The 14137-nt window shown below is 34.9% G+C and overlaps 1 protein-coding gene across 1 annotated transcript in view; it reads right to left on the reverse strand.

Moving 5' to 3' along the window:
* LOC136030863 (putative hydroxypyruvate isomerase) overlaps positions 1-14137 on the reverse strand; it is a 28517-nt gene extending 14380 nt beyond the window's left edge. Inside the window, exons 1-3 of the mRNA XM_065709923.1 lie at positions 13881-14137; positions 9070-9175; positions 4345-4523 (exon numbers count right to left, since the gene is read on the reverse strand). Coding sequence (XP_065565995.1) covers positions 4345-4523; positions 9070-9175; positions 13881-14079 — 484 coding nt within the window. The 5' untranslated portion in view covers positions 14080-14137. The remainder of the gene's footprint in view (positions 1-4344; positions 4524-9069; positions 9176-13880) is intronic.

A 14137-nucleotide genomic window follows, 5' to 3' on the forward strand; every position in this document is an offset into this window, starting at 1 on the left:
TTAAAAAATTTCACTATATCAAATTTTCTCTATTGATGTAAATATGACCTAGATAAAAAGGAAGGAAATGATCACAAAATAAGAACATTTGAAAATACAATACATGCAAAATCCTCCAGAATCCACTGTCGAAATTAGGAACACGCCAAACTCAGTAACAAAGAAAGTCTAAATCAAACGAAGATTTCGCTAAGTATTTCAAGACAATTCTTTCGGTATTTATTTAAAAGTTCGTTATAATGAAATTTTTTTTTTTTTTAATTGCCAAGTTAATTTATTTGCAAAAAAACCTCTTAAAATCAATTTTTGGTTTAAAATTTTACATCTATTTTTAAAATCAATATAATTACTACAAATCCTTGTATATCTAAGTAACTGTGAGTAAAATGTTGAATATGTGATATTTGAGTGTCTATTACTTTTAGGGAATGGGAAATTAATCACTTCAAAATCGAAACCTCCGTTTTATTATAAATTTTAAAACCTAATTTACTATTATCAGAAATATTAATATTCAAATCTAAGAAATGATTTTCTAGACCAGTGCCATTACTAGGTTCAAGAGTAAGCTCTGATAGAAATATATTTTTAAAAATATCAATAAATTCCTTACAATTTAAAACCAAAATATCATCAAAATACCTTTTATTTTTTGACAAGACATGTTTTAAATTATTTGGATTACTCTTATTCATCATATGTTTATATTCGAGTTAACTTAAAGACAAGTCAGCTATAATTGGGCTGGCATTCCCCCCCCCCTGGGAATTCTCACGATTTGCTTGTACAAATTACCATTAAATCTTGTATAAGTATTATATAAAACAAAATTTTAATAAATCAAATATCATATATATGTAAAGAAAAGAGAAATCACCGATGCAACAGCACAAACACATTAGGAAAAAAAGGAAGGCAGAAGGAGAAATTTGTATTTATTTTCAATAAATAGAAAAAAAACTGCAATCCAAAAAATCCAGAGAGCCCAGAGGTCACTTAACTGGGAAAAAAAATTAAAACAACATATTAATCCTTTGCAGGCTACTGAACTAGGCCTAGACAAAGAAACTAAGAATTACTCCTCATACGTATGCTCACACGAAGACAAAGAATTTCCACATCACTTAACACCAGTGAAGCACCAATGACGCAGTAGGCCTCAGACTTTTAGAGCTAGGGAGGAGGACGGTAGCCAAACTCTTGTTTGTGTGGAGAACTAAGTAACTTGAATAATCTTGGAAAGAACTAATAAAATCAAACTGAATATAGGTTTTAGACTTTTGCCGTTAGGGAAGGACAGAGTAGCCAAATTTTACTTGTACTGTTTTTGTTCGTTTTAAGCTTGATTTGCATATTCCATCTAAGTTTCCCTCGTTTCACTCGTATTCATTTATATTAGTACCTGTTGTATGTTTGTTTCGTATGACTATTAACTTAATTTCTGTGTGTTTCGGGTTTCGTTTACTTAATAGAGAAAGATTTTTGTTTATTTTAAACTTGACTTGAATATTACATTTAAGTTTCACTCGTTTTAAGATTTATTTATTTATTTCTATTAGTACTTGTTGTATATTTGTTTGCTATGATTGTCTATTAACTTCTTTTCGTTTTAGTTTTTATTTATTCTTCAATTTCTGGTTGTCTTGAGTTTGAATTATTATAAACTTTTATTTCTGTTAATATGGTCCTTTTCCTTAAACTTCTTTTTCATAAAGTTTGTTCTTCAATTAATCCAACAAAAACTTTATAAGAGCTTGATTAGCTTAAAGCCCTTACTTCAGGGCTGTGGGGGGTTTTACCAACCCCAGAGGCATAGTTATTTGACATTTAGCCTATTTTGATCAAAATAGCTATCTCAAAATCTTGATCACATGTATTTTGAGAAGACGACCGGAGGCTGATTGGGCTTGAATCTCTTTTGACTCTTAAAAGCACTCTAGAACTTTTAATTTCTAATCAATTGAGCCTCCTCCGAAGTTTATTCAACCATCGCTGCCTTATAAAGTGCCTCACGTATGAAAACAAAGAAAGGAAATAAAAAATGAAAAGAGAAAAAACAAATAGGTGAAAAACGAGGATTTTATCAGCCAGTAGCAAAATATGAAAAACAAGCAAATATTTCGACAAGGACCTCCGCCAATTCGTCCTCAGTGCTAAAAAAAAAAAAAGAATAAACAACAGAAAAATCTAACCTTTATAAGTGAACTACACGAGAGGAAGAAAGACACTGACTCAAACAACAAAAACCAAGTTGAAATCAATGAAAGAGAAGTTACCAATTAGATTGAATAAGTATTGAAACCAGTATGGTCTCAGAGCGTATTTATGAAGTGCCTCTGGACAAAAAAGCATAATATATTGGAGCCATTTGGCCCTTTAATATAGGCAGCACTAGAGCGCTGCCTACTGATTTCTTTTTTTTCAAACAGTTCGTGGTAACGAACTGTAGCAAGGAGCGATCCGGCTCAATAGTAATTGAAAATTACAAAAATGGGATTTTGCTACTAATAGACATGTCAAAAGAATTTGATTTTAATGCTGATTTGAAATATATAAGTTTCATCAAATTTAGTCTTACTTATCAAAAGTTACGAACCTGAGAAAATTTTCCTTAATTTGAAAAATAAAGGAAACCCCCCTAAAAGTCATATAACTTTAACGAAAATCACACCATCGCATTCAGCTTATCAGAGAACCCTACTGTAGAATTTTCAAGGTCCTATATCGTATTTTTTGCCAGACGACCAATCACGGGTGCGTGTTTATTTGTTTTTTTCTTTTCCTCAGGGGTGATCGTATCGACCCAGTGGTCCTAGAATGTTGCGAAAGGGCTCAATCTAATGGAAATCAAAAGTTCTAGTGCCCTTTTTAAGTGACTGAAAATATTGGAGGGCACCTAGACCCCCTCCCACGCTCATTTTTCCGAAAGTTAACGGGTCAAAATTCTGTGATAGCCATTTTGTTCAACATAATCAAAAACCTAATAACTATTTCTTTGGGGACGACTTACTCCCTCACAGTCCCTGGGGAGGGGCTACAAGTTACAAACGTTGACCAGTGTTTACATATAGTAAATTGGGAAGTGTAGAGACGTTTTCAGGGGAATTTTTCCTTGAATAGAGAGGGTTTGAGGGAAGAGGGTCATATGAGAGGATCTTTCCATGGAGTAATTTGTCATGGGAGAAGAGAATTTTTATGAGGGGGTGCAAGATTTCCTAATATTATTTAAAACAAAAAAATGAAAAGATAAATATGAAAACTTTTTTTCAGCAGAAAGTTAGGAGCAGCATTAAAACAAAACTAACGGAAAATGTTTCGCATATGAATGGTTCATCTCCTCCTAAATACCTGTTCTTTACGCTAAAATATTTTTAGTAATTTCAACTATTTTTTTTACGGCCTTCGCGATTCAGGGGTCATTCTTAAAGAATTGGGAAACGATTTGAGATTTAGTGGAAAGAGCAAGGTATTAACAAGGGGACAAACCCCCTCATATACGTAATAAAAATATCTAGAATATAGAAGTTCGTTACGGAAGTTGATTCAGAAGTGACGTATATTTTTTATTTATAAGAACGTTCGTAAGAAATAAAAAGTTCTAGTTAACTTTTTAAGTAACCAAAAGATTGAGGGGTCACTAAGCCTCTTCCCCCACTCCTTTTTTCTCAAAATCGTACGATCAAAACTAAGAAAAATCCATTTAGCAAAAAAAAATATGCAGATTTCATTATAAGCATTCATGTGCGGAGAGCCAAAATCAAAACATGCATTAATTCAAAAGCGTTCAGAAATTAAATATAAAAAAAGTTTTTTTTTTAACTGAAAGTAATGAGCGACATCGAAACTTAAAACGAACAGAAATTACTCTGTATATGAAAAACTGCTCCCTCCTCAACGCCCCGCTCTTTACGCTAAAGTTTTTCATTGTTTTAAGAGGTAGATTTAAGAGAAAGAGTCAAAGTTTAGCGCAAACAGTGGGGCTTTGAGGAGGAAACAGCCTTTCATGCACGGAGTAATTTCTGTTCGTTTTAAGTTTTAATGTCGCTCCTTACTTTCAATTAAAAAATTGTTTTCTTTTTATTTAATTTTTCCAGAAGGAAGCATTCTGCATAAGAAAAAAAAATATTAGTACCATATTTCTACCATATGTACCATAGTACCATATGGTACACCTCGTACCATATTCTGAAATTGAGTCACATTAATTATGTCAGTTCCTCCTTAAACCAATTTAAGCCGCGGTTCAGAGTGTTTGCATTTGTTTTGGAATGCAATTGTGTCGTAAATGCGAATATCTACAGCTAAAAATAAACAGAGGAAAAAATTTAGAAGAAAAGTGCAAACCCTTGTTAAAGTCATCCAAAAAATAGTTTGGGCCAGTATATTTATTTATTGGCTCAATCAACCCGATCATATCTTCAGGCTCTAGCATATTTGCTGCGTAGATTAAATTCCGTACGTATGTTTCTTCCATGACAGAATCGGAAATTCCTGCTACTTTTTTCCCCGACATAATGTGGATTCTGTAATTAAAGGATAAAAAAACACATCAATTTTCTGCTATACCGAACATTAGTGAATCGTTTGGCCCATTAAATTAATAAAAACACGCATTCTCAAATGAAAGCAAAAAGCCATAGTAAAAATCAAAATTAGTGGGAGCTATTCAATATATGATGGGGGTTTTCCTTTCTTTTAACACTTCACTCTTGAATTCGTAGCTTTTCAATGAACAAAAAAATTCTTGTTCAAACTAAATAGCTTTCCTCTTTGGGCAGTTATGTCACTAAAACAGGAGTTCTGTCATGACCCTCTATCAAAACCGGAAATTTTTTAAAGTCTATTATTTTTTTTTTTCGTTTCAAGGAATACTATATGTATTTTGAACACTGAACTCTAATTTTTTAAAACATTAAATGCTAAAAAAAAATATTAACCAAGGTTTGGTTTTCGCTTCAATAAGGTTCCCTAAAGGAACATGGAACTGATCATCCTGTAATTACTGATAACTATTTTGTGAGTGATAAAGAAGAAATTCCTGCTATCCTGTTCCTTGAGATTAAAAAGCGTTCAACACAATTTCTCATTTGATTTTATTTTTCTAAGCTTAAGAATTCGGGGATTCGTGGGAAAGCATTGGATTTAGTAAATCATATCTTCTTGAGAGAACACAAACTGCTTTGATTAATAAATCTGCTTGTTCTTTCATTCCACTATCGTCATCCGTTGGTGTCCCTCAAGGTTCAATTATAGGCCTTATATTCTTTTTTTTATATTAGTGATCTGTGTTGTGCTACAGCTTCGTCTTCTCTAAATATAAAGGTTGATGATAATACAGCTTATTCTGTGTGGAGTAAATCTCCAAAAGAACTTCTTCTTTTATAGTTGATTTTTATAGAGATTTTTCTTTTATAGTAAGAACTGGAAACTGGCACAAAACACGAAGTAAGGACGGCAAGGCTGGAATGCTCGTCACTTAGACCCAATCAAATGGTCAGAAATCTTTTTTGGGTGATCTTATTTGTTTAATAGAGAGAGATAAAACGTTGTCAAGCTTAGTTAACACAGAGAAACTAATAAAAGATATAGAGTCAAAAAAGGGAAAAAGGGCATCACATTAACAAGGGCTGTAAACAAAGGCTTATAAAAATTAACAAGGGGGTAAACAAGGGCTGGCATTTCACGGAAAGAATCATGGCGGGGAAAATCACGTTGAGCTAGGCAATCTTCTTACAGTAAGAACTGGAAACTGGCACAAAACACGAAGTAAGGACGGCAAGGCTGGAATGCTCGTCACTTACACCCAATCAAATGGCCAGAAATCTTTTTTGGGTGATCTTAGTTGTTCCATAGAGAGAGATAAAACGTTGTCAAGCTTAGTTAACACAGAGAAACTAATAAAAGATATAGAGTCAAAAAAGGGGAAAAGGGCATCACATTAACAAGGGCTGTAAACAAAGGCTTATAAAAATTAACAAGGGGGTAAACAAGGGCTGGCATTTCACGGAAAGAATCATGGCGGGGAAAATCACGCTGAGCTAGGCAATCTTCTTTTGAGACACAGCACTGAAATGGGCCTTTGAATAAAAAAGCAGAACACGCCATATATAACCAGCAATTTGTCGGGTAGTAGCCAAAATAAATCAACTGCGATTGTTGAAACAGAGTCAGTTCAAAAAATTGCAGCTAAATTTATTGAAGTTGACTTTTTTGACGTCTTTGCAGACAAAACACCCGCTGTCAGCCACGAAGAGTAATTAGCTGTAGGTTTACGGTACATTGATAGAGAGGGAGTCGCTAAAGAGCCTTTACTCGCTGTTGTAGATTCTCAGTAAATGAAAGGACCTGGTACAGAGGAAATTCTACGAGTTTGGTGGAAGGCTCGCATCAATGAAGAAAAACTGGCATTTCAATACTACGATTTTGCAAATAACATGAGTAGGCACTTTGAGGGAACACAAGCTCACATATCCAAGAAGTTAGGAAGAAATATTGAATACATCAGGTGCCTAGCCCAGAGAGGCAACATTATCAACGTTTTTGCAGAGATTTGCAAAACCCCTGGAAGGATTATTGAATTTACAGAGTTGTTCTCTCTAGCAAAAAAGACCTGACGAATATTGCCTTTAGTTTACAGAGCATTCCCTTTTCCAAAGCTAACTATCTGTAGAAAAGTAGAAAGCTGAAAAGCCACACAGCCTTAAAGTTTAGCTTTTTTTTGTCTTGATTTTACTTTTATACCTGAGTTTTTGTTTGACAATTTCCCACAACTAATACACATTCTTTTAACACAATATAAATGAAGTAAAAAATGGCAGTTGTCGTCAGCATGTACTCGGATTCATCGTTAAATTTTGGACGTCCCCCCTGAAGTTAAAAGGCTAATGACGTCCCTGGTAGTAGTAGTAATAGTAATATCAGTAGTAGTAGCATTAGTGGTTGTTGTAGAAGGAGTGTTAGCCGCAGCTTTAGTAGCAGTAGTAGTAGTAGTAGTAGTAGTAGTAGTAGTAGTAGTAGTAGTAGTAGTAGTAGTAGTATTTGCTATAGTAGTAGCACAAACAGGAAAATATACAGTCATAATAAAAAATAAAAATGAAGGAGAACACGAGGGTAATATTAGCTGATGGACAAAAAAAAGTGAAAAGAACAAAAGCAGTACTTCGGCAAAACCTTCCACCAAGCCGGCGGAAGTATTAGCAGTTTCAATAGCAGTAGTAGTAGTAGTAATGGTAGTAGTAGTAGTAGTAGTAGTAGTAGTAGTAGTAGTAGTAGTAGTAGTAGTAGTAGTAGTAGTAGTAGTAGTAGTAGTAGTAGTAGTAGTAGTAGTAGTAGTAGTAGTAGTAGTAGTAGTAGTAGTAGTAGTATTAGTAACAGTAGTAGTAGTAGTAGTAGTAGTAGAAGCAGTAGTAGTAGTAGTAGTAGTAGTAGTAGTAGTAGTAGTAGTAGTAGTAGTAGTAGTAGTAGTAGAAGTGGTAGTAGTAGTAGTAGTAGTAGTAACAGTAATAAGAATAACAGTTGTAGTAACATCAGTAATGTTAGTAGTACTAGTAATAGTAGTAGTAGTAGTAGTAGTAGTAGTAGTAGTAGTAGCAGTAGTAGTAGTAGTAGTAGTAGTAGTAGTAGTAGTAGTAGTAGTAGTAGTAGTAGTAGTAGTAGTAGTACTAGTAGTAGTAGTAGTAGTAGTAGTAGTAGTAGTAGTAGTAGTAGTAGTAGTAGTAGTAGTAGTAGTAGTAGTAGTAGTAGTAGTAGTAGTAGTAGTAGTATTAGTAGTACTATTAGTAGTAGTAGTGTCGTTGTTGCAGTAAAATTACGAGCGGAAAAAATATAATTATAATTAGAAAGAAAAATAACTGAGAAAACGAGGGTAAATATCAGCCAGTGAACAGAAAAAAAAAACACGAAAAGAACAAAAGCAGATATCTCGGCAAGGACTTCTGACAACCCGTCTTCAGTGCTCAAAAAAGAGAAGAAAAACTAACCTTTTCAAGTCCTTGAAGAAATATCTGCTTCAGTCCTTTTCATTTCCTTTCTGTCCACTGGCTGATATTATACTTATTATCTCGGTTATTTCCTTATTATATTTTTTGTACTGTTTGTTACATGTCATGCATAGCCGATGTGGTCTTAGAAAACAAAATAGTGTGTTTAGATTCTCTTCTACATTCCCTGAAAGCTTCGCCTTACTGCCCTTTACCTTTTTGGAGACCCAGGATCAAACATGTCCCCCTTTTTCCTTTAGCAAATCCCACATCTAAAAACTAGGCAAATTACTTTACTAACAGATCTTGCCCCAAAGATTGTTGGAGGAGGATACAATACCATCCCCATAAGCAGAGTTTTATACTCTTTTGTTATGCTGAACAAAATGGCTATCTCAAATCTTAATTGAATATCAATTGGAGGAGGCAACAAAAAAGGGTGTGGGAGAGAGGCTGCCTGTCCTCCAATAGCTTTTGACTCTGAAAAAGGACACTAGAGGTTTCAACTCCATAAATTTCTACGGTAACACCTTTCACGCAAAATGGCTTGGTAACAAAAACCAATAAATATAGTCAACTTCGTCCTCAGTCGACTTCGTCCTATTGTGCTGCTTATGATTCGGAATTAAAAGTATCTGCAAGGATTGGCAGGAAAGGAGCCAAATGCCAGAAGCGAAGAGTGAATTAAAGTCATCACATTTGAGGGCCCTAAGAAACTTTGAATCAGACGTCCTGTATAAAATACTAAAATAATTTCTTAGACACAGCCTGCCTTCTGGCTAGAACTTTTAGCAAAGACAGTGAAAGTTTTCTGCACAGATCTGTTGATCTATTTGCAAAAAATCCTTGGGCTTTTCCTAAGCTATTTATCAATCTCTCGTTTAAAAGTATTTCAGTCAAGAACATATTTTCATTTTAATTAAATATTAGCTGCTTCTCCAGTAATTCAGTATTGACTTTTTTTGACTGGTCTATCGGTAAAATTGGCACTGGAACGATGGCAGAATATATCAGAAACTATCTTGTCCTCAATTTAGTCAAATTCCTACCTTATGGTTAATATTTATGATTAATTAAGACTTTTACATACCTTGTGCAGTTCAATGCTTTGGCATAAGCTATTGACATATGAAGACTGTTCTTGAAAGCTTCTTCACTTCCTGGGGTAGCAGCAAAGCCAAGCTCGCCATTTTCACCTAGAAATCAAAACTGTTCTTTGCTACAAATTTTCCAGGTAAGGATTGTTTTAGATATAATTCATTTACAAAACTTTTTTCTGAGAAAAAACCTTTGCAAGAGATATAAAAAGCGATGTTAAGATTTATCAAGAGCAATAATATAGTTATATTAAAATGTCCGCCGTGGATGTTTAGAAGGAGCAGGAGAGGGAGGAGGAACCTGTGATCCTCCTTCTGCTTTTGTTTTGTTTTTTAATCTAAGGAAGCGTGAAATGTTTTTGGCAGGGGAAGGTGCGTCCCAACAATGTTGAACTGCATTAAGACTTTTTTGAAAGCAAGCAATAATGGTTTATTATAGTCATTATGTGAAGGATTTGTTGTTGTTTTTAGATCCATTTTTTTAAACAAGAAAAATGGATGCCACAAGTTTTTACGCTAAGTTAAGAGCCGTTTAACTTGCCGATTAATCAAAATTAATGCTGTTGCACTTAAAGGACACAAATATTGACCCATAAATTGATGTTTGAACAGCTTAACATGACAAATTATGACGAAACATGACAAAACATGACATGACGAATTGTAAGTAAGAATCGACTTGACCCAATGGTAACTGAACTCTAAAAAACAGAATCTTGATAACAATAGATAATCTTTATAACAATAAAAAAGACTTCCGGGAACTTTGTTTCTACCAGGGTTTTAGTGGGATAATCACATTTTCTGATCTTGATGTGCTATCAATGTCTTTTGCTTCCTGGGGTAGGGTGGGGGCATCACTCCCTTTGCCTCTTCCTGGTAGTACAAATGACTCTTTGGTGTTTTAACCTATGTACACAAAGATCCTATATAACAAACGTCAATGTTACAATGTTCAATCAATCAATAAATTTATTATAAGAAAGCAGAAAAAATATTACAAAGCTTTAGACCCCCACAAAGGTTATTTGACCTTTTAGAGTGGGAGACTAAACATTACATTAAATAATAGCCCTAAAATCAAACAAAAGGACAAGAAGAACAAAAATTATAATAATGCAACAACAACAATAACAAAAACCATGCCAATCTAAATAAGTGGATTAAACAAAGAGAAAATATAGAGGGAACAAAGAGAAAACAGGAGAGAACTACCTCTTTAGGTATAGGAGGTGATCAGTTAGCTCTTTCCAAAATTAATATAAAAAGACAAGTACTTTTTTTTACTGAAAGTAAGGAGCAACATTAAAGCTTAAAATAAACAGAACTTATTCCGCATGCGAAAGGGGCTGTCCCCTCCTCAATGTCCCACTCTTTACGCTGAAGATTTTTTGTTTTAAAAAAGTGAATTTGTGAGAAAGAGTCAAACTTCGACTCTGTCAAAGTTTGTCAAAGTGGGCATTGAGGAGGGGAAATCCCCTTTCATATACGGAATACTTTCCGTTCGTTTTAAGTTTTAATGAATTTTTCTACTTTCCACTCCTTACTTTCAGTTAAAAAAGACTTGTTTTTTACTTAGTTTCCGATTATTTTTTAATTAATGCTGGTTTTGATTTTGGCTCACCGTACATAAATAACTAAAATAAAATTTGCATATTAATTTTACTTTTTTGGCTAAATAGCTTTCTCAAAGTTTTGATCGGAAGATTTTGACAAAAAGGGGTGGGGGAGCCTAATTTGTAAAGCAAGGGGCCTAGCCCTTCATTTTGTAAATGAAAGCTTCAATGGCTGTTTTCCGCGTCATTTAAGTAAATAAGAAAAAGTGAAGGTCTCAAGATACTGACCTGGGGTATTATTATTGTTATTATAGGGTGAACCTAATAAGGGTCGAGGCTCTGGCCTCAAAGGCCCATTACTTCTACAGTCCCAAGTACACCCTGAGGCATACCCTGGGGCACACTTTATTTTACTGGATGTCCATTGAAAATGCATGTGTCGAGAACAGACAGCAGTGAATGATGAGAAAGAAAGCTCTCATTCGTTTTTGCAGGCGTCTGCAGACACCATATACGAAGTTTCTTTAGTGAAAGCTTTATTAAAAGTTTCTCTATCGAAAAACATAGCTATATCAAAATGCAACAACCTGTTTCGTATCCTTTTGCTAGAAGTTCAATTCACTCCTGAGGCTGGGCTGCTAGGCAGCCAAGGGTTGAACCTTTATAGCAGTATTCATGCTGGTGGTCACCTAAAAGTTCATTTGACTCTAAGCACTGATATAATTTATGATTTCAATTGCTTTCAGGAAATTTCCAAGGCAGAAGAGGGAACATAACAGACCTGTATAAGTTCACCTCGATGTATCGGCAATTGGCTTCGATACATAAATGACATGGATGGACGTACATGTATGTGGAAAGCTTCCAGAGCACAAACACACCCGGAAAAGCGATAACAAAGGTTCAGCTAATTCGGTACTTTAAAACTCTAACATAAATAAGCTATGCTACCAGGACCTTTGGATTTGATCAGATTACATCGTTGCAGACTTTAGGAGTGGGATACTTCACAAGATTCAAGAGAATTCGTCAAGTATCTGGTTCGATCTTGAAAATCTAGAATTTGGTTAATATTATGATCCCGATTTGGATTAGGCTACCTCACATAATCAGGGATGCTATCAGTTCAACTTCTTTACTGTCGTCGTTCAAACTTGAAAATCTTACAAACGTCTCTGCAAGAGATTTGGTCTTTATAACAGTTCCATCGTTGATTTTTATAGAAGGAACTGATGCTCGACCAGCTCCACAACATTTTCCACCATTTCTTTGCAGAAGCATGTTGAAAATTAGAAGTGAACCTTCCCCTTACTGAGCCGAATCGTACAAACAGCATCTTTACGGGTTTTAATGAAGTCAAGTCTGTCCTTTTCGCTCTTTATGTGTAGAAATCGCTAGTGTGCCTTTTGTTTTGCTCGGATAGCGTTTTTTCAGTGGATGACAAAGCAAGGTTTTTTCCAGGCTGGATATTTGGAACGGCTTCGATGGAAAGTAGCGTGTGGTGCAACTATGACCAGTTGGTACTTTTCTGCAGCTGTCTCAAGGCCATCAAGGAGAAAGGCTCTCCTTTGCTGAGAAGCAAGTGCGTTTTTTAAGTGGTGCCAATCTCCTCTTTTAATTGCTAGATAGGTTTTTCGTCGTCTATTTAGGAAGGGATATGAAGATTTTCTTGGACAATGACGGCAGCGTTGTCTGCTGTGAATGCATAAGCTTCAGGCTAAAATTATTCTGGGTTATTCTTGAGCATGAAATCAAGACAAAATGATCCGTTAGAGCCATCGTTGCTATCCAGCTCAACGAGTTTCTCAAGCTCATTTGAAAGAAATACATCACAGACGTCTGATCCCTCCTTGTTATTATTTTTGCTACGTATGATGGACATCAAATTCTTCGTTTAAGATATTGACACACATAACGTATTTTCTCAAGAATTCAATACAGAATGTCCTCGAAACTCAAGACATCAATGTAGCAAGCAATCTAGGAGGATAGATGATTGCGTAGTCCCAATGACCGTGAACTTGCTTGGAAGTAAACTAGCCCACATAAGTACTTCGCCCATTGAATTTGGAACATTCAAACTTGCAGGTAGCATATGAATCTGAACCTATAAGGAGTCATCTCCTCCTTCGCATTTTGAACCGTCTGTGTGTACTTGGTCTTGCCTGAGGAGTGTGTATCTCTATGTGGTTGGGATTGGTCTTTTTAATGCGCATAACAGATGGTTTTTTGAAGGTTAGAGAAAAAAATGGAATTGGTCAAACTTGGCTCTGTAATCTCGCATATCAGAATATACTACTGTATGTATGTCCGTTTAGATAGTCCATGGCGTGTAAAAGGTTTTTTACGAGAGTTCATTTTTGAGGATTTTAGGCTTGTTTTAGTGAATTCCAATGAGGTAAAGTCACCTTTTCGGGTGGTTAGTGTAACAAAGAGTGATGGATTCGAAACATAAGTGCATTCCTTGGATGTAGATAGAAGCCGAAGCACCCTATACCCATACTCAGCATTGGAGGTGGTGCCGGGTCACACACTTTACCAATGCTATATTTGGAGCCAACCCTGGATAGACCGGCACACCTAATATTATAGCAGTGGACTTGCAAAAAGCTTTTGATTCAATTAATCACAATAAAGTGAAGGAAAACTATTGAATGTTTAGTAAGTTGATTCTTTTTTAATTACAACAATTGCGTCTTTCCTTTCTGATAAAACACAAGCTGTCTCTTAGACTTAAAAAAAATATATTTTTGTGGTATGATCATTGAAAAATACGCTTTTTGGTATTTCCATTGAAAAAAACTTGAAAAAAATGCTCCCACCAAATTTTAAAAATTACTTTTTTTGCGTGAATTTTTGTAAATTGCCGTTACTGGTAGGATTCTGCACTCACCTGGTGGTAATCAATGGTCAACCCTCTCTTCCTTTGGCATGGCGTTGTTTTTGTAGTTTTGCTCAATTAAAGCAAGAAGAATAAATAAATTAGTCATTTAATTTTCAAGAGAGACACAGACATTTTGGAAACTATACAAAAATGTAAGAAAATGAACTGAAGAGAAACAAATACTCCCGAATTCGTGTTTTTTTTATTATTATTATTATTAAGGGTGCATTCATGAGTAGTTTTAAACCCAACTAGCCAGTATAATCATGCAGCCTTAAAAGCATACATTTTAGATCATATGAAATATAAACTGCGATATTTTTAAAGGAAAAAAAAATTTCTAGTAGCTCCAAGTTTGACAAACCTGGAAAAGTGTTAATAAGTTCCAAAGAGATGCCAAGTTCTGACTGCGCTTTTTGTAAGTCTTCTATAGATGCGTCATAAGGAAATGCAACTTCATAAGCACTGAATCCAGCTAATTTTGCAGCTTCCATCCTAAGAAGTAAATCTCCATATTCTAAAAACATAAAAGACAAGTTGGCACAAAAACAGAGGGTATTCATTATTCTTATTAATTTCTTCCACAGAGAAAATATTATACTTACTGATTAGCCTGCACAA

The sequence above is a fragment of the Artemia franciscana genome, chromosome 9, assembly GCF_032884065.1.
Source record: "Artemia franciscana chromosome 9, ASM3288406v1, whole genome shotgun sequence".
Taxonomy (NCBI): Eukaryota; Metazoa; Arthropoda; class Branchiopoda; order Anostraca; family Artemiidae; genus Artemia; species Artemia franciscana.